Here is a 23,683-nt window from a genome sequence, read left to right on the forward strand (position 1 = left end):
GCGGGCTTGTTGGCGGGTTGGGGGAGGCTGCGGCGAAGCGGCGCTGTGGGGAGAGCCGAGCGATCGATGCAGGCTGGAGCAATAGAGCGCTGAGAGCGGGGGCGCGGGGACATCCGCGGGGACACTCGCGGGGACATCCGCGGGGGCTTCCACGGCGGCGCCGGTGCCCCCCGAGCCCTCCGCGAGGTTCCGGCGGCCGTGGGAGGGTTGGGCGAGGTCATGAGCGGTCCCGCGGCGCGAGCGGAACGATGGTGCGCGAGCGGAACGTTCGTGCGGGCCCGCGTTTCCCGGGCCGGGCCGGGAGGGGGGAGGGGCCAAGATGGCGGCGCCCAGCGGCGGGGGAGCGGCGGCGGCGGCGGCGGCGGGCGGGAACCGAGGGCGGCCGCCCCCCGTCACCCCCCGGCAGATCCGAGACCTCATCGAAGGCGGCATCGCCACCCAGGGGCCCGGGCCCGGCGGGTGAGGGGCAGCGGCGGTAGGGGGGGGACTCGCCGGCACCGGGCTGGCGGCGGGGGGAGGCCCGGCCGTGTGAGGGGAGGGGGATCGTGAGGGAAGCGGGGACCCGTGAGGGAAGCGGGGACCCGTGAGGGAACCGGGGAATCTTGAGGGAAGCGGGGAACCGTGAGGGAACCGGGGACCCGAGGGACTCAGGGACCCGTGAGGGAACCGGGGACCCGTGAGGGAACCGGGGAACCGTGGGGGAAGCGGGGACCCGTGAGGGACTCGGGGACCCGTGAGGGACTCGGGGAACCGTGAGGGACTCGGGGACCCCTCGGTGTTGTTCGGGGTCCTGGCGGGGAGCTGGAGGCGGCGGGGCTGGAGGGCACTGGGAGCACTGGGAGGGTATGAGGATATTGGGAGGGCACTGGGAGGGTAACTGGGAGCAGTGGGAGGGCATTGGGAAGGTACTGGGAGCATTGGGAGGGTACTGAGGGTACTGGGGACACTGGGAGGGTACTGAGGATATTGGGAGGGCACTGGGAGGGTAACTGGGAGCAGTGGGAGGGCATTGGGAAGGTACTGGGAGCATTGGGAGGGTACTGAGGGTACTGGGGACACTGGGAGGGTACTGAGGATATTGGGAGGGCACTGGGAGGGCACTGGGAGTGTACTGGAAAGGTTCTGGGAGCACTGAGAGGGTACTGGGAGTATTGGAAAGGTACTGGGGATACTGGGAGGGTACTGGGAGCACTGAGAGGGCACTGGGAAAGCACTGGGAGGGTACTTGGGAGCATTGGGAGGGTACTGAGGGTACTGGGGACACTGGGAGGGTACTGGGAGCACTGGGGACACTGGGAGGGTACTGAGGGTACTGTGAGCACTGTGAGCACTGGGAGGGCACTGGGAAGGTACTGGGAGGATACTGGGGGCACTGGGAGGGCACTGGGAGCACTGGGAGGGTACTGGGAGCACTGGGAGGGTACTGGGGGCACTGGGAGGGCACTGGGGGCACTGGGGGCGGTGGGGGGGCAGTGGGAGGGCAGTGGGAGGGCAGTGGGGGCACTGGGAGCACTGGGAGGGCACTGGGGGCACTGGGAGGGCACTGGGAGCACTGGGAGGGCACTGGGAGCACTGGGAGGGTACTGGGGGCACTGGGAGGGCACTGGGAGCACTGGGGGCACTGGGAGGGCACTGGGAGCACTGGGAGGGTACTGGGGGCACTGGGAGGGCACTGGGAGCACTGGGAGCACTGGGAGGGCACTGGGAGCACTGGGAGCACTGGGGGCTGAGCTCTGGGGGTCTCTCAGGGGCTCCCCTGGCCCGGCCTCCTCAGATCTTGGCTGGTGCTGGGAGGAGGCTGAGGGGCACCTTGGGATGGACGCTCCAGGCACGGATTGCTCCTGGGAACATCCCGGAATTCCGTCCCCTTGCCGGGCTCAGGGCACAAATCCCTGTCCCCAACTTGTCCCCAGCCCCAGCTGGCAGTGCCCGGGCAGGTTGAGGCTCCCTGGGAATTCCATTTGTGGTGTTGTTGGGGATGGATTAAAATTTGGGAATGGGGAGCTGTGGAGAGGATCCTCGTCAGGACGGGCTGAGGGATCTGAGGAGGATTTGGATGTGCTCTGTGCTTTGGTTTGAATCCTGATCCCAAAATCCAGCCTTTTCCCGGAATCCAATATTTCCTAAAATCCAGCCTTTTCCTAAAATCCAGCCTTTTCCTTAATCCAACCTTTTCCTGAATTCAGCCTTTTCCTAAAATTCAACCTTTTCCTAAATCCAACCTTTTCTTAAATCCAACCTTTTCCTGAATTCAACCTTTTCCTAAATCCAGCTTTTTCCTAAATCCAACCTTCTCCTAAAATCCAACATTTCCCATAACTCAGCCTTTTCCTTAATCCAACCTTTTCCTAAAATCCAACCTTTTCCTAAACCAATTCAGCCTTTTCCTAAAATCCGGACTTATACTAAAATTCAATATTTTCCCAAATCCAGCCTTTTCCTGATTCCAGCCTTATCCTAAAATTCAACCTTTTCCTAAAATCCAACCTTTTCCCAAAATCCAGCCTTTTTGTAAATCCAAACTTCCTGAATTTAGCCTTTTCCTAAAACCCAACATTTCCTAAAATCCAGCTTTTTCCTAAATCCAGCCTTTTCCCAAACCCCAGCCTTCCCCAGGAATTTTCCCTTGATTTTCCTTTCAGGAAGGACACGTCGGACTGCTCGGAGCGAGCCAATGGTCCTTCCCAAATGGAGGCTCTTTCCTTGGAATCTGCCAGCAGGGAAGCCTACTTCAGCAGAGTGGAAACTTTCACCATATCCTTTGGGATGCTGGGAATTCCCTCTTGGAATTCTGGGGGGAGATCCAGAGGGATCGCTGATCCAATTCCTGGCCTTGCACGGGGATCCCAAAATTCCACCCTGTCCCTGAGAGCTGTCCAAACGCTCCTGGGGAAAGCTCAGTTCCTAAAATCCAGCCTTTCCCTAAAATCCTGTCTTTTCCTAAAATCCTGTATTTTCCTAAAATCCAAGCTTTCCCTAAAATCCAAGCTTTCCCTAAACCAAACCTTTTCCTAAAATCCTGTCTCTTCCTAAATCCAGCCTCTTGGTCAAATCCAGCCTCTTCCTCAAATCCCACTTTTTTCTAAAATCCGACATTTTCCCAAAATCCTGCTACTCCTTCAAATCCTGCCTTTTCCCTCAAATCCCACCTTTTTTCTAAAATCCAGCCTCTTCCTAAAATCCTACCTCTTACTGAATTCCAGCTTTTTCCTAAATCAAACCTCTTCTTAAAATCCAGTCTTTTCCTAAAATCCAACCTTTTCCCTGAAATCCTGCCTCTTCCTAAAATCCCACCTTTTTCTGAAATCCAGCCTCTTCCTAAAATCCAGCATTTTCCCAAAATCCTGCCTCTTCCTCAAATCCCACTTTTTCCTAAATCCAACCTCTTCCTGAAATCCAACCTTTTCCTGAAATCCAGCCTTTTCCTAAATCCAGCCTTTTCCTAAACCCAGCTTTTTCCTAAACCCAGCCTTTTCCTAAAATCCCATTCCTGCCCTGCTCCCGTCCCTCTGCTTGTCCTCCTGAGCAAGGTTCCCCCATACCATAAAATCCCAGGAATTCTGGCTGTTTTCTCCTTTCCCCACCCATGAAATCCTGGGAATTCTGGCTGTTTTCTCCTTTCCCCACCCATAAAATCCCAGGAATTCTGGCTGTTTTCTCCTTTCCCCACCCCATAAAATCCCGGGAATTCTGGCTGTTGTCTCCTTTCCCCACCCCATAAAATCATGAGATTTCCAGGTGTTGTGTGCTTTCCCCTCCCCCATAAAATCCTGGGAATTCTGTCTGTTATCTTCTCTCCCCACCCCATAACATCCTGGGAATTCCGTCCGTTGTCTCCTCTCCCCACCCCACGGGATCCCGGGAATTCTGGCCGTTTTCTCCTCTCCCCACCCCACGAAATCCCGGGAATTCTGGCCGTTTTCTCCTTTCCCCACCCATGAAATCCCGGGAATTCCGTCCGTTGTCTCCTCTCCCCACCCCATGGGATCCCGGGAATTCTGGCCGTTGTCTCCTCTCCCCACCCCACGGGATCCCGGGAATTGTGTCCGTTGCCTCCTCTCCCCACCCCACATAATCCTAGGAATTCTGTCCGTTTTCTCCTTTCCCCACCCATGAAATCCCGGGAATTCTGTCTGTTATCTCCTCTCCCCACCCCATAAAATCCCGGGAATTCTGGCCATTGTCTCTCTCCCCACCCCATAACATCCTGGGAATTCTGGCCGTTGTCTCCTCTCCCCACCCCACGGGATCCCGGGAATTCTGTCTGTTATCTCCTCTCCCCACCCCATAAAATCCTGGGAATTCTGGCCATTGTCTCTCTCCCCACCCCATAAAATCCTGGGAATTCTGGCCATTGTCTCTCTCCCCACCCCATAACATCCTGGGAATTCTGGCTGTTGTCTCCTCTCCCCACCCCATGGGATCCCGGGAATTGTGTCCGTTGTCTCCTCTCCCCACCCCACGGGATCCCGGGAATTCTGTCTGTTTTCTCCTTTCCCCACCCCACAAAATCCCGGGAATTCTGTCCGTTTTCTCCTTTCCCCACCCATGAAATCCCGGGAATTCTGTCTGTTATCTCCTCTCCCCACCCCATAAAATCCCGGGAATTCTGGCCATTGTCTCTCTCCCCACCCCATAAAATCCCGGGAATTCCGTCCGTTGTCTCCTCTCCCCACCCCACATAATCCTGGGAATTCTGTCCGTTTTCTCCTTTCCCCACCCCACGAAATCCCGGGAATTCCGTCCGTTGTCTCCTCTCCCCACCCCATAAAATCCCGGGAATTCTGGCCATTGTCTCTCTCCCCACCCCACAAAATCCCGGGAATTCCGTCCGTTGTCTCCTCTCCCCACCCCACATAATCCTGGGAATTCTGTCCGTTTTCTCCTTTCCCCACCCATGAAATCCCGGGAATTCTGGCTCTTTCCTCCTCTCCCCACCCCACGGGATCCCGGGAATTCTGGCCATTGTCTCCGCTCCCCACCCCACGGGATCCTGGGAATTCCGTCCGTTGTCTCCTCTCCCCACCCCACGGGATCCCGGGAATTGTGTCCGTTGTCTCCTCTCCCCACCCCACGGGATCCCGGGAATTCTGTCTGTTTTCTCCTTTCCCCACCCCACAAAATCCCGGGAATTCTGTCCGTTTTCTCCTTTCCCCACCCATGAAATCCCGGGAATTCTGTCTGTTATCTCCTCTCCCCACCCCATAAAATCCCGGGAATTCTGGCCATTGTCTCTCTCCCCACCCCATAAAATCCCGGGAATTCCGTCCGTTGTCTCCTCTCCCCACCCCACATAATCCTGGGAATTCTGTCCGTTTTCTCCTTTCCCCACCCCACGAAATCCCGGGAATTCCGTCCGTTGTCTCCTCTCCCCACCCCATAAAATCCCGGGAATTCTGGCCATTGTCTCTCTCCCCACCCCACAAAATCCCGGGAATTCCGTCCGTTGTCTCCTCTCCCCACCCCACATAATCCTGGGAATTCTGTCCGTTTTCTCCTTTCCCCACCCATGAAATCCCGGGAATTCTGTCTGTTATCTCCTCTCCCCACCCCATAAAATCCCGGGAATTCCGTCCGTTGTCTCCGCTCCCCACCCCACGGGATCCCGGGAATGGTGGCGCGGCTCCTTGACGGGCGCACCCGCTGCGGTGGGCGGGCAAGCCGCCGGCGCTGTCGCCGCTGGTGTGCGCCCGCTTCGGCTGGGTCAGCGTGGAGAGCGACATGCTCCGGTGCTCCAGCTGCCAGGCCTACCTGTGCATGAGCCTGCAGCTCGCCTTCGACCTCAGCAACTGTGAGCAGCGCTTCGGGGATGGAGGATTTTAGGGATTTTCGGGATTTTTGGGATTTCGGGATGCAGCGGTTTCCGGGGGGTGACGGAGTTTGGGGTGTCTGGGAAAGCAGCTCAAGGCAAATGTGGGGTTTAGATGGGGGATGGGATAATCAGGCTTGTTTTGTGTCAGGGAATTCCAGCTGGGAGAGGTCGTGGAATTGTCGGGAGTTTGGGTTGGGAGGGGTCTTAAAACTCGTCCTGTTCTCTCCTGGTGTCCAGGGAATGGTGGTCTCAGGGAATGATGGTTCCAAGGAATTATGGTTTCAGGGAATGCTGGTTCCAAGAAGTGGTGGTCTCAAGGAATAATGATCCTAAGGAATGATGATCTCAGGGAATGATGGTTCCGAGGAATTACAGTTTCAGGGAATGATGGTGCCAGGGAATGATGGTTCCAAGTAATGATGGTTCTAAGGAATTACATTTTCAGGGAATGATGGTTCCAAGGAGTGGTGGTCTCAGGGAATGCTGGTTCGAAGGAATGGTGGTCCCAGGGAATGATGATTCCAAGGAATTATGGTTTTAGGAATGATGGTTCCAAGGTATGATGATTTGAAGGAATTATGATCTTAGGGAATGATAGTTCTGAGGAATTACAGTTTCAGGGAATGATGATTCCAAGGAATGATGGTCCTAAGGAATATGATTTCAGGGAATGATGGTTCTGAGGAATTATAGTTTCAGGAAATGATGGTCCCAAGCAATGATGATTCCAAGGAATTATGGTTCCAAGGAATTACATTTTCAGGGAATGATGGTTCCAAGGAGTGGTGGTCCCAGGGAATGATGGTTCCAAGGAATGATGATCCTAAGGAATGATGATCTCAGAGAATAATGGTTCCGAGGAATTACACTTTCAGGGAATAATGGTGCCAGGGAATGATGGTTCTAAGGAATTACATTTTCAGGGAATGATGGTTCCAAGGAATTACATTTTCAGGGAATGATGGTTTCAAGGAATGATGGTTCCAAGGAACTACATTTTCAGGGAATGATGAATGATGGTTTCAAGGAGTGGTGGTCCCAGGCAATGCTGGTTCCAAGGAGTGGTGGTCTCAAGGAACAATGGTCCCAGGGAATGGTGGCTTCAAGGAATGGTGGTTCCAAGGAATGGTGGTTTCGGGGAATGGTGGTCCCAGGGAATGATGATTCCAAGGAATTAAGGTTTTAGGAATGATGGTTCCAAGGTATGATGATTGTAAGGAATTATGATCTTAGGGAATGATGGTTCTGAGGAACTACAGTTTCAGGGAATGCTGGTTCCAAGGAGTGGTGGTCTTAAGGAATAATGATTCCAAGGAATGGTGATTCCAAGGAATAATGGTCCCCGGGAATGGTGGTTTCAGGGAATGATGATTCCAAGGAATGATGGTCCTAAGGAATGTGATCTCAGGGAATGATGGTTCTGAGGAATTATAGTTTCAAGGAATGATGGTCCCAAGCAATGATGATTCCAGGGAATGATGGTCCCAAGGAATAATGATTCCAAGGAATTATGGTTCCAAGGAATTACATTTTCAGGGAATGATGGTTCCAAGGACTGGTGGTCTCAGGGAATGATGATTCCAATGAATAATGGCTTTAGGAATGATGGTTCCAAGGTATGATGGTCCTAAGGAATGATGATTCCAAGGAATTGCATTTTCAGGGAATGAGGGTCCCAAGGAATGATGGTCCTAAGGAATGATAGTTCCAAGGAATGATGGTCTCAGGGAATTACATTTTCAGGGAAGGATGGTGCCAAGAATGATGGTTCCAGGGAATGATGATCCCAGGGAGTGATGGTCCCAGGAAATGATGGAATTCTGACTGTAAAAAATGTCTTTTTTCCATTGGGATGAACCTTCCTCCCCATGGAAAGGAGACCCTCCATCCTCTTTGCACCCAACCTTTAAGGATTGGAAAACCCCAGAGAGGTTCCAAATTTCAAATCAGACCAAAGGGAATTATCCAAAAACATCTGAAACACTTCCAGGCTTGAGGCACTGAGCACCTCTTGGAATATTCCAGAGTTGGATCATCTTGGTAGAGAAATAGTTCCTAATGTTGAGCCTGAGCCTCCCCTGGTGCAGATTTGAGCTGTTCCCATGCTGGAATTCCATGCCAGTCTTGCCATAGGATTTCTCCAGCCTCGGTGCCCTCTGGATGCATTTAAGATGTGAAAATCCTTTTAAAAATTCTCTTTCCCAATTATTGGATCTGCTTTCCTGATCCTTCACTGAATTTTTCCAGCGTGGAAAAATTGCTCGGTGGTTGCTGCTCACCAAGGCCATTCAGGCAGAAATTACATTGTGAGATTTCATTAATAAACTCCTTATTATCCCACAAGGAAGTGTCATCCCCACTTCTCAATTTTCCAGGCTTCAATTCCCCTGGAAGTGGACAGGGAGCACATTCCTGCTGCCTGCCAGGTGCTGCCATGTGGGAATACTGAGCCTTCCCTTTTGGGTCACTCAATATCAACATTCCCTATTTATTCACATTATCTCTGTTAAATAAACCTTGGCCCAATTATTCCACTGGAAAATCATGGGGTTAGAAAAATCTAAAATAGTAAAAGATTGGGAAGAAGGCATTGAAAAAGAAATTATTTGATTCTGAAAGGGTAAGTGAAATTAAATGTCAGATCTTTTTTTGTTTTTTGGGAGGTTTGATTTCTAGGCATGGCTGGGATTTGGCTCCTACAGCTGGGGTGGAGGGATCAGCTCAGCCAGGGATTGGCAGCATCCCAGGAGGAAAAACTGGCAGGATCCAGCAGCTTTTGTGCCCGTGGTTGGCTTGGGCTGTTTTTCCAGAGGCTCCCCTGTGCCTGGGAATGGGAATGGGAGGGATTTTGGCTGTGGGCAGGTGGAACTGCTGAGGTGACATTTGCTGTTTGAGGGAGCCTGGAATTCCTCTTGGTGGGAAAAGGGGGGAATTCTGATGTTGGAATCCTGGAAATGTGCAGAAAGGCACGGGAAGTTTAAAATTCTCAGCATCCAGGATTCCAACAGTCTGAGGTGGAGCTTCAGGCTGTGCAGCCTCCAACCTCAGGCAGCATCCTGGGAAATCCTTGGGAAAGCATCCCAGGGAAACTCTGCCACCCTAGTGGCTTCTCTCCTGGCTGGCTTTTCCTGGCCATCCCCTGAAGAGGTGGCTGTGCAGGGAAGTTTTTATCCCTGAATTTTTTTCCCTGCAGACAAGGAGCGCTGTGAGGAGCTCAGGAAGGCCCTGAGCACTGCCCACGAGAAGTTCTGCTTCTGGCCAGACAGCCCCTGCCCAGGTGGGTGCCTCAGATTCCTGCACAATCCAGCATTATTCTCATTTTTTTCCCCCCCTTTCCATTGTTATTCCTGTCATCACACTCTCCTTCTCCCTGTGGGAATGGTGGAATACAACAGGAATGCAACACCCCTGAGCAGCCTCAGCAAGTCAAAGCCCCGGGGCTGTATCCAGCTTTTCCTGACCTTTGGGTGCCTCTGGAGCACTTAAAATGGTTTTGGGGTGTACCTGGGAGGGAACAGGGGAGGTGGGTGTCATGGAATGCTCAGAGAGGGATAGATCCAGTCTTGGGAGCTGTGCTGCTTGGGAATGCTGTGGAGGGAAAAAGGCTGTGCTGAGCTTTTCCTTTAAAAGCCAGAAAAACAATCAGGGAATTGTTGAGGTTGGAAGGGACCTTAAAGCCCCTCCAGTGCCACCCCAGCCATGGCAGGGACACCTCCCACTGTCCCAGGCTGCTCCAGCCTTTCCTTGGACATTCCAGGGATCCAGGGGCAGCCCCAGCTGCTCTGGCAATCCCAGCCCAGCCAGGAATTCCCAATTCCCAATGTCCCACCTAAACTCTTCCTCCTTCAGCTTAAGGTCATTCCCTCTTATCCTGTCACTGCATTTCCACGGAGCCCCTGGCTGGGCTGGTGCCCTCCCTTTCCCTGTGGGATTGGGAGGGGTTGGGAATGCTGAGCACAGCTTTTGCTCTCCCCAGATCGCTTTGCCAAGCTGCTGGTGGACGAGCCCAGGGTCCTTCTCCAGGACTTCCTGGATCGCTTCCAGAGCCTGTGTCAGCTGGAGCTGCAGCTGCCCTCCCTCAAACCAGAAGACCTGAAAAACATGGTGAGTTCCCTCCTGCTCCCAAAATCTGCAGCATTCCAGGCTCCAGGGACGAGCCTGGGCCCATCCAAAATCAGGAATTTCAGCCTGTGTGTGTGTGAGGGATCTGCTCCCACCTTGTTTTTTTCCCTTGGACATTCCCCATGTGGCGGTTCCACCATGGAAACGTGTCAAGAGGAGTTTGGGATGGCTCATCAGCTGGGAAATGTGCCTGGTTCCCACTCTGGACCTTTCCCAGCGTCCAGGCTGCTCTGTGGTGCCTGGGAGAGGAGATTTGGGATCCCACACACTCCTCTGGGAGCTCTCCATGAGAAGGGGCAGCCCACAGATCCCTCCTTTAGCTGGGATGACTGGAGACAGGAATTTGGGATGCCAGGGGATGCCACCCGGAACCTGAGGTGTGGGCAGAGATCTGGGAAGGCGAAGGAGCCCGAGGAGGCTCTGCAGGCAGGAAAAAGCCAGGAACAAGTGTGGAGTTGTCACCCTGCAGGAACCTGTCCTGGCCCTGCTCTGCTGCAGCCAAGTCTGGCTCGTTGGACACTCCTTTGCCAGGGAGCAGATGGCTCTGGGCAGGCAGGAGCTGTGTGGGATCCAGGGAATCTTCATCCATTCACAACCACAGGGGGGTTTTGGGGCTGGTTGAGCTCGGGAAGCACCGGAGATTCCCAAAGCCAGGGCAGGAATGGGACCCGCTCCACTGCTCGGGGGAGCAGATGGTGCCTGGGCAGATTTCATGGAATGGGGAGCCAGAGGCAAGGAGGATTGCTCTGGGTGGCTTTTCCCTGTTAACCAGAGCTGGGGGTGACGCACAGAGCAATTCCAGTGGGTGGAAAAAGGGATTTTTTCGCTCCACGTGGGACAGGATTTGGGAGTAAAACGAGTGCATTTGATCCCTGTGCTCTGCAGTCCCTGACAGAGGAAAGGATCACTCGGCTCCTCCAGCTCATCGGGGAGGAGCTGGAGCACAAAGGGACAGAGGGAGAGAAGCCTCCTGGGAAGTTTTCCACGGAAATCCTGCAGGTGCACGTTCCTGCCTGTATCCTGGCGCTGTGTGGCTGGACCTGCAGGTGGGCAGGGCTGCAGGGATGGGCCTGGAATGTCCCTCACGCTCTGGGCTTGCCGTGAAAGCTCTTGGAGGCTGGAGGCATGTGGAATGTTCCTCCCGTGGAATGTTCAGTATCCCTTTTTTTTCACTATTTCCCCTCTTTTTTCACCACGCTTCTGCCTACTTGATTTCATTTTTCCATTTTCCCTCTTTTTCACTACTCCTCTGTTTCCTTTGTTGTCACTAATTTCCAGTTTTCTCTCCTTTTACCTAGGATCCTGCTTCCTTTGTGTCACTATTTTCCTATTTTCCCTCTTTTTCACTAGGATCCTGCTTCCCTTATTTAACCATTTTCTCACTTTTCCACTACATTCCTGCTTCCCTTATTTTACTACTTTTCCCCTATTTTTCACTAGGATCCTGCTTCCTTTTTTAAACTATTTCCACACTTTTCCACTACATTCCTGCTTCCATTATTTTACCACTTTTTTGCCCCTCTGTTCCTGCTTCCTGGCAAGGATAAATTCAACTGAGCCAGTTTTAATCAACGTCATAGACAGGATTTAAGGGACTTATTTCCCTGACTTTTCCAAGCCCAGGCTTATCCCTGACCACCTTTCCTGACTTTCCCCAGCCCTGGAAGTGTCCAAGGCCGGGTTGGACAGGGCTTGCAGCAGCATGGGATAGTGGGAAGTGTCCCTGCCCATGAGGGCTTGGAATGAGGTGATCTTTAAGATCCATTTCAACCCATCCTGTGATCCCATGAGGAGCCCATGAGGATCCCGTGAGGACTCCATGAGGATCCCATGAGGATCCAATGGGGATTCCATGAGGATCTCATTAAGATCCCATGAGGATCCCATGGGGGTTTCATGGGGATCCCATAAGGATCCCATGAAGATCCTGTGAGGTTCCCGTGAGGCTCCCATGAGGTTCCCATGGGGATTCCATGAGGATCCCATTATGATCCCATGGGGTTTCCATGGGGATCCCATAAGGATCCCATGAGAATCCCATGGGGATCCCATGGCGAGTCCATGAGCATCCCATGAGGATCCCGTGAGGATCCCATGGGGAGTCCATGTGGATCCCATGAGCATCCCATGAGGATTTCATGAGGATCTCGTGAGGATTCCATGTGGATCCCATGAGGATCCCATGAAGATCCCATGAGAATCCCATGAAGATACCATGGGGATTCCATGTGGATCCAGTGAGGATCCCAAGAAGATCCCGTGAATATCCTGTGAGGTTCCCATGGGGATCTCATGAGGATCCCATGGGGATTCCACGTGGATCCCATGAAGATCCCATGAGCATCCTGCGAGGATCCCATGAGGCTTTCATGAGGATCTCGTGAGGATCTCATGAAGATTCCATGGGGATCCCATGATGATCCCATGGAGATCCTGTGAGGATCCCATGAAGATCTTATGAGGATCCCATGAAGATACTATGGGGATTCCGTGTGGATCCAGTGAGGATCCCAAGAAGATCCCGTGAATATCCTGTGAGGTTCCCATGGGGATTCCATGGGGATCTCATGAGGATCCCATGGGGATTCCACATGGATCCCATAAGAATCCCATGAAGATCCCATGAGCATCCCATGAGGCTTTCATGAGGATCTTGTGAGGATCCCATGGGGAGTCCATGTGGATCCCTTGAAGATCCCATGAGGATCTCATGGGGATTCCGTGGGGATCCTATGATGATCCCATGAAGATCCTCTGAGGATCCCATGGGGATTCCATGTGGATCCAATGAGGATCCCATGACGATCCCATGAAGAGATGAGGATCCCATGAAGATCCTGTGAGGATCCCATGAGTATCCCAAGAAGATCCCATGTGGATCCTGTGAGAATCCTGTGAGGATCCCGTGAGGATCCTGTGAGGATCCCATGGGGATTCCATGTGGATACAATGAGGATCCCATGACGATCCCATGAAGATATGAGGATCCTGTGAGGATCCCATGAAGATCCTGTGAGGATTCCATGTGGATCCCATGACGTGCCTCTGTCCCTGCAGCGCTGCCTCGGGCTCCGTCAACCTCTCGGTGATCACCTGCTCCCGCTGCATGAGGAAGGTGGGGCTGTGGGGCTTCCACCAGCTGGACTGTGCCGCGGCTCCGGAGCCGGATTCCTGCGGCTCCGGCAGCAGCGTCCCGCCCGTCCCCACGTCCCCACGCCGGATGCTGACCCGGAGCCAGGACCCGGGAGCCGAGCAGGTACCTCCTGCCACACTGGGCCAGGGACACTTGGCCAGCTCCAGGCGCTCCAAGTCCCTCACCCGCACCCGATGAACGCATCCGTGGGGTGGGAAGGGCTCCTGTGGGGTGGCTGAGGAGGGTTGGAGCAGAGGAGCTCCGTGAATCCCGTTTTTTTTCCCCGCAGCAGCACGAGAAGAGCCTGTCCCCAGCTGTGTCCCGGCCGCGGGGTTGGGATTCTCCCAGCTCCATGGACAGGGGCGAGTTGGATGCCATCAGCCCCGCTCTGAGGAGCCGCCCCGTGACCCGGAGCATGGGACAGGGGGACACCATGGAAGTGCCATCCAGTCCTGTCCGCAGGGCCAAGCGGGCGCGGCTCTGCTCCTCCAGCAGCTCGGTGAGCCCCCCGGGCAGGGTGGGATCCAGGGATTTGGTGTTGTCCCTCTAGCCACTCCCAGTGGGAGTCTCTAAACCATCCCATCGTTGTGTCCCTCCTCTGTCACCTCCTCGCTTCCCAGGACACTTCCTTGAGGAGCTTCTTTCACCCCAGCTCTCAGCACCGTGATTGGTGTCCCTGGGTCAGCACTGGGGAGGGACAGGAGTCCCTGGAGGATGCTGCATCCCAGACAGAGAAGGAGCCTGGGAAGGCTGAGCCAGGCTGGGAAGTGGTGCTGAAGAGGCTCCTTGGCATCCAAAAATGTGACACAGCGCCCGAAACGGAGCCAGTGGTGAGCCTGGGGCATCCCAACTTGTCTAGGCAGCAAAAATTTGGGATGGGTGGGCTTTGTTTGGGATCGGTCCCAGCCAGGTGACAAGGACCAAGCTGGCATTCCCACAGCCAGGCTCCATCCAAGGCTGGGCTGTGCTGGAGCTGCTGGAGGGCTGCTATAAATAACAGTGCTGCTCAAGATCCAGTTTCATTCCGTGTGCCCAGAGCTCCTCTCTGCAGCCATCCCAGTTCCTGGCTCCAGGCTCTTGGCTTGCCAGGCTTGCCGAGGCCACAGCTCCCTCCCCATGTGGCTCTGGAGGAGCTGCTGCCTCCCTGGATCTCATTATCCACTTGGATTCCTCCTGCCAGCTCCTTCCTTCTTCGTTTGCAGCTCAGGGGAGCGGTGGAGCATTCCCCCTTCAGGATTTGTCCTGGGGGTTCCGAGTGGTTTTGTGTCCCCAAAAGGTTCTTTCTAGTGGGAGGTGTCCCTGCCCACAGCAGGGGGTTGGAACTGGGTGGTCTTTAAGGTCCCTTCCAACCCAAACCATTCCACGATTCCGTGATTCTGCCATGTGCCAGGAAAGCTCCAGATGGTCCGGTGGGACCAGTCACAAGTCAGAGGCACCAGACCCAACTGGAGCAGGGGATGGTTGGAGGCTCTTCCTGGTTTTTTGAGTCCCTTCCTGCTTTTTGGGCTCCTTTCTCTGCTTTTTGGAGTCCTTTCCTGCTTTTTGGGATCCCTTCCTGCTGTTTCGGGTCCTTTCCTGCTTTTTGGGGTCCATTCCTGCTTTTTGGGATCCCTTCCTGCTTTATGGGATCCCTTCCTGCTGTTTGGAGCCCTTTTTGCTTTTTGGGATTCCTTCCTGCCTTTTGGGGTCCATTCCTACTGTTTGGACCCCCTTCCTGCTTTTTGGGATTCTTACCTGCTTTTTGGGGGTCCCTTCTTGCTTTTTGGGCTCCTTTCCTGCTTTTTGGAGTCCTTTCCTGCTTTTTAGGATCCCTTCCTGCTTTTTGGGCTCCTTTCCTGCTTTTTGGAGTCCTTTCCTGCTTTTTGGAATCCCTTCCTGCTTTTTGGGATCCCTTCCTGCTTTTTGGGATCCCTTCCTGCTTTTTGGGCTCCTTTCCTGCTTTTTGGAGTCCCTTCCTGCTGTTTCGGGTCCTTTCCTGCTTTTTGGGATCCCTTCCTGCTTTTTGGGATCCCTTCTTGCTGTTTGGAGCCCTTTTTGCTTTTTGGGATCCCTTCCTGCCTTTTGGTGTCCATTCCTACTGTTTGGACCCCCTTCCTGCTGTTTGGAGCCCCTTCCTGCTGTTTGGAATTCTTACCTGCTTTTTGGGGTCCCTTCCTGCTTTTAGGGTACTTTCCTGTTTTTGGGGTCCATTCCTGCTTTTTGGAATCCCTTCCTACTTTTTGAGGTCCCTTCCTGCTTTTTGGAGTCCCTTCCTGCTTTTTGGAGCCCCTTCCTGCTTTTTGGGATTCCTTCCTGCTTTTTGGGATTCCTTCCTGCTTTTTGGGCTCCTTTCCTGCTTTTTGGGTCCTTTCCTGCTTTTTGGGGTCCCTTCCTGCTTTTTGGAGCCCCTTCTTGCTTTTTGGGATTCCTTCCTGCTTTTTGGGCTCCTTTCCCTGCCTTTTGGGATCCCTTCCTGCCTTTTGGTCTTTTTTCCTGCTTTTTGGGGTCCCTTCCTCCTTCTTGCTTGTCGTCTCCTTGTTCTCCCCTCCAGCTGGCAAACTGGGACCATGAAAACAAGGAGCAAACCTCTGTCCTGGCAGCCAGCTGGGATATTTTAGATTTGTTTTTTTGCCGCAGTTTCTGCTGCAGCGCCTTGACCTGCGGCTGTTGCTTTGTCCCCATCTTTTCCAGAGTCTCTCGGAGAAATCCTGCAAGGTGTTCCGCATTTTCCGCCAGTGGGAGAGCATGAACTCCTCCTGAGCAGCCTCTGGGCAGCAGCACGGGGAGGAGATCCAAGCTCTGCGTGGTTCCTGCGGCAGCTCCGTGCCCCGGGAAGGGCCCCGAGGAAGCTCCGTGCCCACGCTGGGATCCCCCTGCCCCGGCTGCCTTCACAAACTGCTGCTGTGTCCCCCCCTCCGAGGGCTGCACAGCCCTGCCCGCAGCTGGCACGTGCCCGGGGTGACAAGGGGACGCTGTCACCTCCCTGGTGATGCCAGGTGGGAATAAACATTTCATTTTTGTTGTTTTTTTTCTTTTTCCTTCCTGCTGGCGTGGTGCTTCTCCCCGGGGTAGGAGGAGCTCTGGGCCTGGTGTGGCCCCTGTATCCCTCAGGATTTTTGTCCTTATGGGATCAACATCCCGGTGCCTTCCCTGTTTCCCATTCCTCATTTTGTTGTCTCCTTTGCCTGTTGTGGGCGTTTTTCCATTGCCTCAATCCCTGTCCCTCTGTTGAGGGCCAGTTTGGGGTGATGAACCCCTCTGGTTGGAAGGTGGGATTCCCAAAAACCTGGCAAGAGGTGAGTTTCCATGCTGGGAAGGAAATGGTGTCATCCCCATCCTTGAGGATGATTTTGGGGAAAGGGCTTTGGGAAGGGCTGGGATTCCACAGACAGCCTGGCACAGTTGTGTCTCCTCCCTCCAGGTCTGTGGATGTGGGTGGAGGCACAGGGATATGTCATTCCTCTTTTTTTTTTTTTTATTTTGGAAAGGATCCTGCCTCCATTTCCCCAGCCCCATCTCTGAGGTTTCAGCTGTCTCGTGCTCTTGGATGGATTTTGGGATTCTGTGTCTGGAAATGCAGTGGCTGCCTTGCTCAGGGCAGATCCTAGCTCTCCCTGAAGCCCAAAATTTGGGGATGCACCTGCCCACCTGGGGGCTTCTCCTGGGATCCTGCCTCCTGAATTTGGGTGGGTTCCCTTCCTTTCCCTAATTCCAGAGCCCTAACAAGGGGCTGCTGCACCCCATGGCCCTGCTGGGCTGGGAGTTGGGGTGGGAATGGGGATACCCCGAATCCAGAGTGATGAGGATGGGATGGGAAGAGCCCCTTTTCCAGCTGCCTGCACCCACAGATCCCCCATGAGCCCCCCATGCTTTCCCCATTCCTTACATCTCCCTGGAACTCTGGTTCTCCCCTTTCCAATGATTTCCAGCAGGTTCCTATGGCTCCCCTCTATTCCCTACATTCCCTATCCATGGATTCTCCTGCCTCCCCCCCATCTCTGATCAGGGAAGCACCCCACAAATCATGGGATGCACCCAATCCAGGGAGGATGATATTCCCATCCCAGGGTGGGAAAACCCAGCCACAACCCCTCCATCCCAATTTCCACACTGAGGAGTGCTCAGAGGATCCCCAAAATTCCCTCTGCACCCACATTCCAAGGTTTGGGTGCTGTGGCATTGAGGTATTCCAAAAAAAGGAACAGGTTGTAGTCCCTGATATCCTGGAATAATCCCTGGTGTTTCACAGATGGAATAGAAGCATTCCAAGAAATGATGGTAAAATCCTTATTCTCCGTGTCCAGTTCTCCCAGTTGCTTGGAACCAGTCAGGGAATATTGTGGCCTGGGAAATACAGGATCCTCTATCCCAAATTTTGCAGCTGCTCTGCTCAAAGAGAACCCTGTTCCCCTGCCAAATCCCTCCCTGAATTGTGGGGTGTGGATTTGAGTCCCCTCAGGAGGTGTCACCTCCTGCCCCTGCCAAGCTCCGGGCATGCTGGGGCTTTTTTGGGATTTGGGATTCTTTGGCTGTGTCTCCTCCCCACAGGGGGAGGAAACACCGGGGCAGATTTATGGGATGATGCCGGGGTCAGGAATGTGGGGTGTGGAGGTTCCACCATTGGTTTGGGAGACGCCCGTTAGGGGTGTCATCATCCGGGTGGGTAAACTGAGGCACCGGGAAATGCCTTGCCGGTGTCACAGCGGAAATCCGGGATGGTGACTCCTGCTGTGGGGCCTGGCCAGCCGCCACATTCCCGCTTGGATTGAACCGGAATGCCGTGGGCAAACTCCACGTTCTGTGGGGCGGCTCCCTGACCCTGGTGGGGATGGAAAACAGGGGAGCGAGGGGGTGTCAGAATCCGTAGGGAACAAGGGAGATACTGGGAATAAGGGGAACCGTGGGGAATTGTGGAAAAACAATAGAAATGGGGAATTGCAAGGCCCTGACATGGGTGCGCCCCATAGTTTATGAGGTGGTTCCCTGGCTGTGGTGGGAATGGGCAAAATGAAAATGGGGGAATGAGAGGAGTGTCAGAATCCATGGGGAACGGGGAGACACAGGGAATACGGGAGGAACTGCGGGAAACATCGGAAAGGGAAGAACCGCAGCTTGCGGCCCCAGCGGAGCCTCGAACCCGCCGCCCCGCCACCATTTCCCCCCCTCTTTAGAACTACAACTCCCGGCGTGCCTCGGGGGCCGGCGGAGCGTTGAGGGCGCGGCCAATGGCAGCGCCGCGGGGCGGTGACGTCACCGCGGGTGACGTCAGGGGTCCAGAGAGAGGCTGGGGCAGAGGCGGCCGGAGCGGCTGAGGGAGCGCGAGCGGCGCGGGGGGGCGGCCCTGTCGGCGACAGCGGCGACAGCGACAGCGGCGACAGCGACAGCGGCGGCTCCCGGCGCCTCGCTGCCCGGCGCTTCCCCGCTCCCCTCGGCGCCGGGCGGCCCCGGCCCGCGGCGGCGGCGGCGCTGACAGCCCGCCCGGAGCCCCGGGGGCGGCCGCGGCCACCATGTCGTCCCCCAGCCCGGGCAAGAGGCGGATGGACACCGACGTGGTCAAGCTGTATCCTTGCCGTGCCTCCCCCACTCCGGGCCCACGGGGGAGGAGGATTTTTCACCCCCCCTTCCCCACACCCGCGGGCCTGCACTGCAGGGCGGTGGGAGGGCGGGGGGCACCGCGGGAGTCGCCCCCCAAACCCCCCCGGTCGCACCCCGCGGCCTCTCCCCGGAGCTGGGGGTGGGATCTGCCCTTTCCCCCTCACCAGGGGAGGCCTAACCCCCCCTTCTGCCGTGTTTTGGGGGGTATTTCCCCCTCTGTGCCTTGACAGGCGGCCCTGGGGGTGTCTCTGCTGGCTCCCCTCGGTGATGCCCCCCCAATCTGGGTGCCCCGCACTCCCCCTTGCCTGCCCTGGGGAGGGTGAAGAAGGGGAGAGCAGTTCCAGCAGCCACAGCCCAAAGAAAGGCTTTTGTGGGGTTTATTATTAGTATTTATTCCACCATTTCACCCCGCTGTTCATGAAGCTTCTGGTGCCGGCTTAGGGATTTAATTTTTTGGGGAGGATGGGGCGGGGGGTCCCTCGGGGTCTGGCTCAGCAGACCCAGGGGTGGGTGAAGGGCATCAGGGCCCGAGCCCGTCTCCCAAGAGGTTTATGTAACCCTCCAGGTTTGGTTAGCCTTTATTACTTTTTATTTTTCCCCTTCTTCCTGCATAGATCTGTTTATATTTTTCCTCCTTGTTTTTATTCCTGGCCCTTTACGGGGCGGTGAATCCCTTTTTTCTCTCTGTCTGGAGAGTGGGTGGCGTTGAAAAATACCATTGGGAATTCGGTTCTAGGATTGTTTTATTAATAGTTTTTGTTTACAAGGTGGCGGTGTGAGCGTGGAAAGGGTGGCAATGACAAGAGTGGATGAAATGTTGCTCGGATCTGTCTCCTGAACGTGCCCGACCTCCCTCAGCAGGACTCGGGGCTGGTGGCTCTGCCGTGCTGCTTCGAGGGGTCGAGAAACGGGTCTGATTTAGTTCCCAGAGAGAGATAAACAAACTTATCTGGATTTGGTGGTGTTTTTTTGGAGGGGGGGGAGAGGGAGGAGCAGCAGCAGCGCTCCTGTTTGTGGCTTATCGAAGGAAACTTGCCTGACGTTCGCGCAGCGCCTTTCTCCCCACAAAGCCGCTCTCGGTGTATTTTTCGCCCTGTTTTTAAGCAAATAGGAAATGAGTCCTGATGGTGCTCGAATCGGAGCTATTTTTATCCGGGGGTTTAAAGTTACACACATGTCAGACTCCGCCAATTGCGATCGATGCTTAATCGCACCGGGAGGAGGGTCGGGAATTCCAGCTGTTTAGTGAGGGGGGAAAACCTTTCTTGGGGATACCCTGGAAAGAGCTCTGGGCCAGAGCGGGGCCGAGGCCCAACCTGATCGGCTGCTGCTCTGTTTCCCTTTCCCCTCCCCCTCTCTTTTTCCTTTTTTCCCCCCCCTCCCTTTTTGTTCCGTTCCTTGCCGGCTTCTCCAGCGATCGAAGCATTTTGGAGGACAAAGAGCAGGTTTTTCCCTGCGAAGTGGCTTTGCTGTGTGTTTCTAGGAGCTGGGTAGGTAGAAAGCCCCGAATATCTGGGATTCCTCTCGGTGCTGGGCAGTTTCTGCTCTGCTCTTTCTGCCCCTTGACAAAAGGAACCCCTAATGGCTTTTCCAAAAGCAAAGCTCTTGTTGTCGGCTCTGCTTTCCTTGTTTTCCAAGGGGTGAGGGTTAGAGCAGTCGGTCTCCTGCGGACAACAAACTTAGGAAGTTGGATGTGTCAGATGACTCCTCACCACTCCTCCCTCCCTCCCTCTCTCCCTCCCTCCCTCCCCAGCCTTTTTTTGTTTGTCTGCCTGACTCGCCCGGGGTGAGCAGCTCGCTAGGCCCCGGCTCCCCAGCCGCTTCCCTGGGGAATCTCCCCCTCTGGAAGCTGATCTGAAATCAGGGTCTCCTTTGAGACACGGCAGCGAGGAGGGTCTCGTCTGAAGGAATGTGCTTGAGGCCATCTCCCCCTGGGGCTTGCAGGGTTTTGTTGCTGCGGAGGGTTTTTGTTTGGGGTTTTTTTACCCCCCCCCACCCACCTTTTGCTGCCATTTTCATTACAGTTTCCCGTTTCATCCCCTTTCCACGTCTCCAACGGAGAATAATAGTATGGATTTATGGCCTGCCAAGGGCTACCTTTCCCAGCAGGGAGGGGGCACCGAGCAGGGTGAATGCCACTCCTGCCTTCTCCTGCTCTGACAGGTTCAGGAGCTGAGCGAGGTCTTTTTGCGATTCCTATTTTCAATCCTGCCACGTCCGTGTCCTTTTGTGGAAGCCTCTTTGTGAGGAGGGAAGGGGAGAGGTGGCTGCTCTTGGTGGGGCTGCAGGAAGGGCAGAGCTCTGCGGGAATGTGTGCCACTGATGTTTAACAATCCCCTGGACCAGGATGTGCTCCAGCTCCCCGTCACTCATTGTCTCCCTCCGGACTGGGGTTGTGCTGCTGAGGCTGGGAACAGAGAGCCAGAATCGCTCCTCCCCTTTTTGGGGGGGCTCCAGCCAAAGTTTCCTGGGTAACCTGTGACCTTTCAGAGCAGGGTTTTTGGAGGAAGGCTCTGTGCTCCCCAAAACACCTCCAGACCCGCTCGCCAGCGGCCTGGAAGCGTAGGGTTATCCCACTGGGAAGCCCTCGGGCTCCAGGCCAGGCTCTCCAGGTAGCTCCCACCCTGGGGGATGGCAGAGAGGGGGCTCCCCTTTGTGGTCCCCCCAGTTTTGGGGCGAGTGCCAGCCTCGGAGCCGTGTTTGCAGGGAAAAGGCCTCGAGCTCTCGCAACTCCGCGGATTGGCTGCTCTGTTACTACCCGGAAACCGGGCCCGGGGCGGAGCGAGGCTGCAGCTGATGGGGTGCCCCTGCCAGGGTGTTCACACCCATGGGGGGACCCACCCCGGCACCCCCATCCCCCCCAAACCCCGGGGCCGTTTCCCGTTCCAACCCCCGGGTTTATTGTTCCGCTGCGCTCGCAGCTTCCCCTTGGCCGGGAGTTTATTTAGTGCTGATTTATTTTCCTCCTTTTGTGGAGAAACGCTGCTGGCTGCCTTGGAGTCCCCGAGCTCTATTTTTAAGCGTCAGAGCTGGAAAAGGGAAGTGTCACCCTGTTTTGTGCCTGAAAGGAATTATAAATAGTGACCAGCTTTGTTTGAATCTCCCTGTGCTGCCCAGTTTGCAGAGCCGGGGGTTCGGGAGCATAATTCACCGAGCGTCGCTCTCCCTGCTAATTTTAGGCTCGTCCTGAGTCAAGGAGAATAAAGGTACAAAGCTCCTTAGTTTACCTGCAGAGCGTTTTGTAATCTCAGCGCTCCCCCACCCGTGTTTGCGCCGTGGAGGCAAAGGCTAGGACAGAGTTTACATTTGGGATAAATTCCTTTTTCTGGTCATTATAAGCTTACACCGCACTTATCATCCCACTTGAACACCTTCCAAGAGCAGCGTTGAGCAATCGCAGGGTCACGTGGAGTTGTTCTCTTTGGCCTGTCCCCAGGGAAGAGCGTGTGCACTGGAATGTCTTGTTTTGGTAGGGTTTGGTGGGGCTTTGTTGTTTTGTTTGGGGTTTTTTTTTTCCCCCCCTTTTTTGTTTTGTTTTGTTTTAAAGGATGGATATTTCTGGAAACTTTGAATGTAAATTTTCAAATGTCACGCTACGCTTCTTTCTGCTCCACTTCTGGGGCTCTGTTTTAATGAGGTCTCCAGGGATGAGGGGAATCGTGTGGTGATGCTTCAAAATGCACAAAGACGTGGCAGCAGCCCCTTCCCAGAACTGGGGGAGCCCCCCCTTTTTCCCAGAAAGGCTGTCACAGGTGGTGGTTTATAAACCAAATCAGGTAAACGTGGCTTGGGAGGTGGTGCCTGTCTTCAGGAGAATTCAAAATCCATAAATCTCTCCCCAAACCAACTGGAGGAAAATAAATAATCTTTGTTGCCTAAATGACAACTTCCAAGGGTATAATCTCGCTGCTTTTAGAGCAGAATTTGGAGTCTTTGCTGGTGGCTGGATGGTTTTGTTTCCCCAAAGAATTGGCTGGAGCTGGAAGTTCACTCTCCCTTTGTTGCCTTGTCAGTTGGACTGGGGAGGATTTGGGAGCTGGCTTGAAAGCCAAATGCACCTGTTTAATCATGGAATTGCCACAGTCATGGAGTTCAAACTGGGAAATAGGCATTTGGTTAGGGCTGCTTGGAGCAGAGTGCCTGTTGGAGCCTGACATCCCAGCCCTGCTTAAAGTAATAAAAAACAGGGGTCATTTTCATTATTTCCCCGCCTCATTCCCTAGACTTGGAGCAGAGTTTTTGGAACCCTGAGTAGTCTGGCAGGATGATGCTTCCCAGATTCCCAGTTCTGAAGTGGCATTAGAGCACTAAATGCTGATTAAACAAATTCTGGAGGCCTTTTCTTTGTCGTAACAGTTGAAAAACCCCAAAAGTGAACACGGGATTTCAGGAAAACAAACATTCCCTTTCTGACGCTCTCCTTGCTCTCCCCTCCACTGGGTCCAAGAGGTTGTGCCAGCTGCTTTTCCTGGATTTCCTAGAGAAGCTGTGCTTGGATTTGTAGTAGGGGATTGTTTTTAAGTGTCACCACGACTATTTTACAGTCCTGGTGAGCTTTTGGAAACATCTCCTGGAGTGACTCCCACGTGCTCGACATTTCTGAGCTCCCAGTCCTGCAGACCCTGGCAGGTCCCAACATTTTGGATGAAGCAGGAGATGCCCCTCCATGAGGCCCTGCATTGTTTCATTTGCCAGGAGAAAATTCAATTTAATCTTCACAGGAGTGTCCTGGTTCTGCTCATCATCATGCACTGGCATTAAATGATGATTGTTTCTTGATAGACTTTTTCCCTCTTTGTTTCCTTGGGTTTTATTCCTAAACTGCAAGTCCTGATAGACTTTGTCCTTCTTTGTTTCCTTGAGTTTTATTCCTATACCCAAAATCTTGGTAGACTTTTCCCCTCTTTGTTTTCTTGGGTTTTATTCCTAAATTTCAAGTCTTGATAGACTTTTCCCCTCTTTGTTTCTTTGGGTTTTTTTCCTAGATTGAAAGTCTTGATAGACTTTTTCCCTCTTTGTTTTCTTCTTTTTTTTCCCCCCTA

At 54.1% G+C, this 23,683-nt stretch overlaps 2 protein-coding genes across 2 annotated transcripts in view; both read left to right on the forward strand.

The window, feature by feature from the left end:
* The first annotated feature begins 319 nt into the window (after positions 1-319).
* On the forward strand, positions 320-16,070 carry ZC3HC1 (zinc finger C3HC-type containing 1). Its single transcript, XM_077783722.1, has 10 exons — positions 320-459; positions 2,643-2,754; positions 5,641-5,791; positions 9,006-9,089; positions 9,789-9,916; positions 10,820-10,980; positions 12,992-13,190; positions 13,357-13,566; positions 13,688-13,897; positions 15,738-16,070. Exons 1-10 carry the CDS (start codon positions 320-322, stop codon positions 15,804-15,806), a joined length of 1,464 nt encoding a protein of 487 aa, XP_077639848.1. The 3' UTR covers positions 15,807-16,070.
* A 2,422-nt stretch (positions 16,071-18,492) lies between these two features.
* The window catches only part of UBE2H (ubiquitin conjugating enzyme E2 H), a 46,305-nt gene continuing 41,114 nt past the window's right edge, over positions 18,493-23,683 (forward strand). The window contains exon 1 of the mRNA XM_077783723.1: positions 18,493-18,606. Coding sequence (XP_077639849.1) covers positions 18,554-18,606 — 53 coding nt within the window. The 5' untranslated portion in view covers positions 18,493-18,553. The remainder of the gene's footprint in view (positions 18,607-23,683) is intronic.

Source organism: Lonchura striata, chromosome 5 (genome assembly GCF_046129695.1).
Source record: "Lonchura striata isolate bLonStr1 chromosome 5, bLonStr1.mat, whole genome shotgun sequence".
Taxonomy (NCBI): Eukaryota; Metazoa; Chordata; class Aves; order Passeriformes; family Estrildidae; genus Lonchura; species Lonchura striata.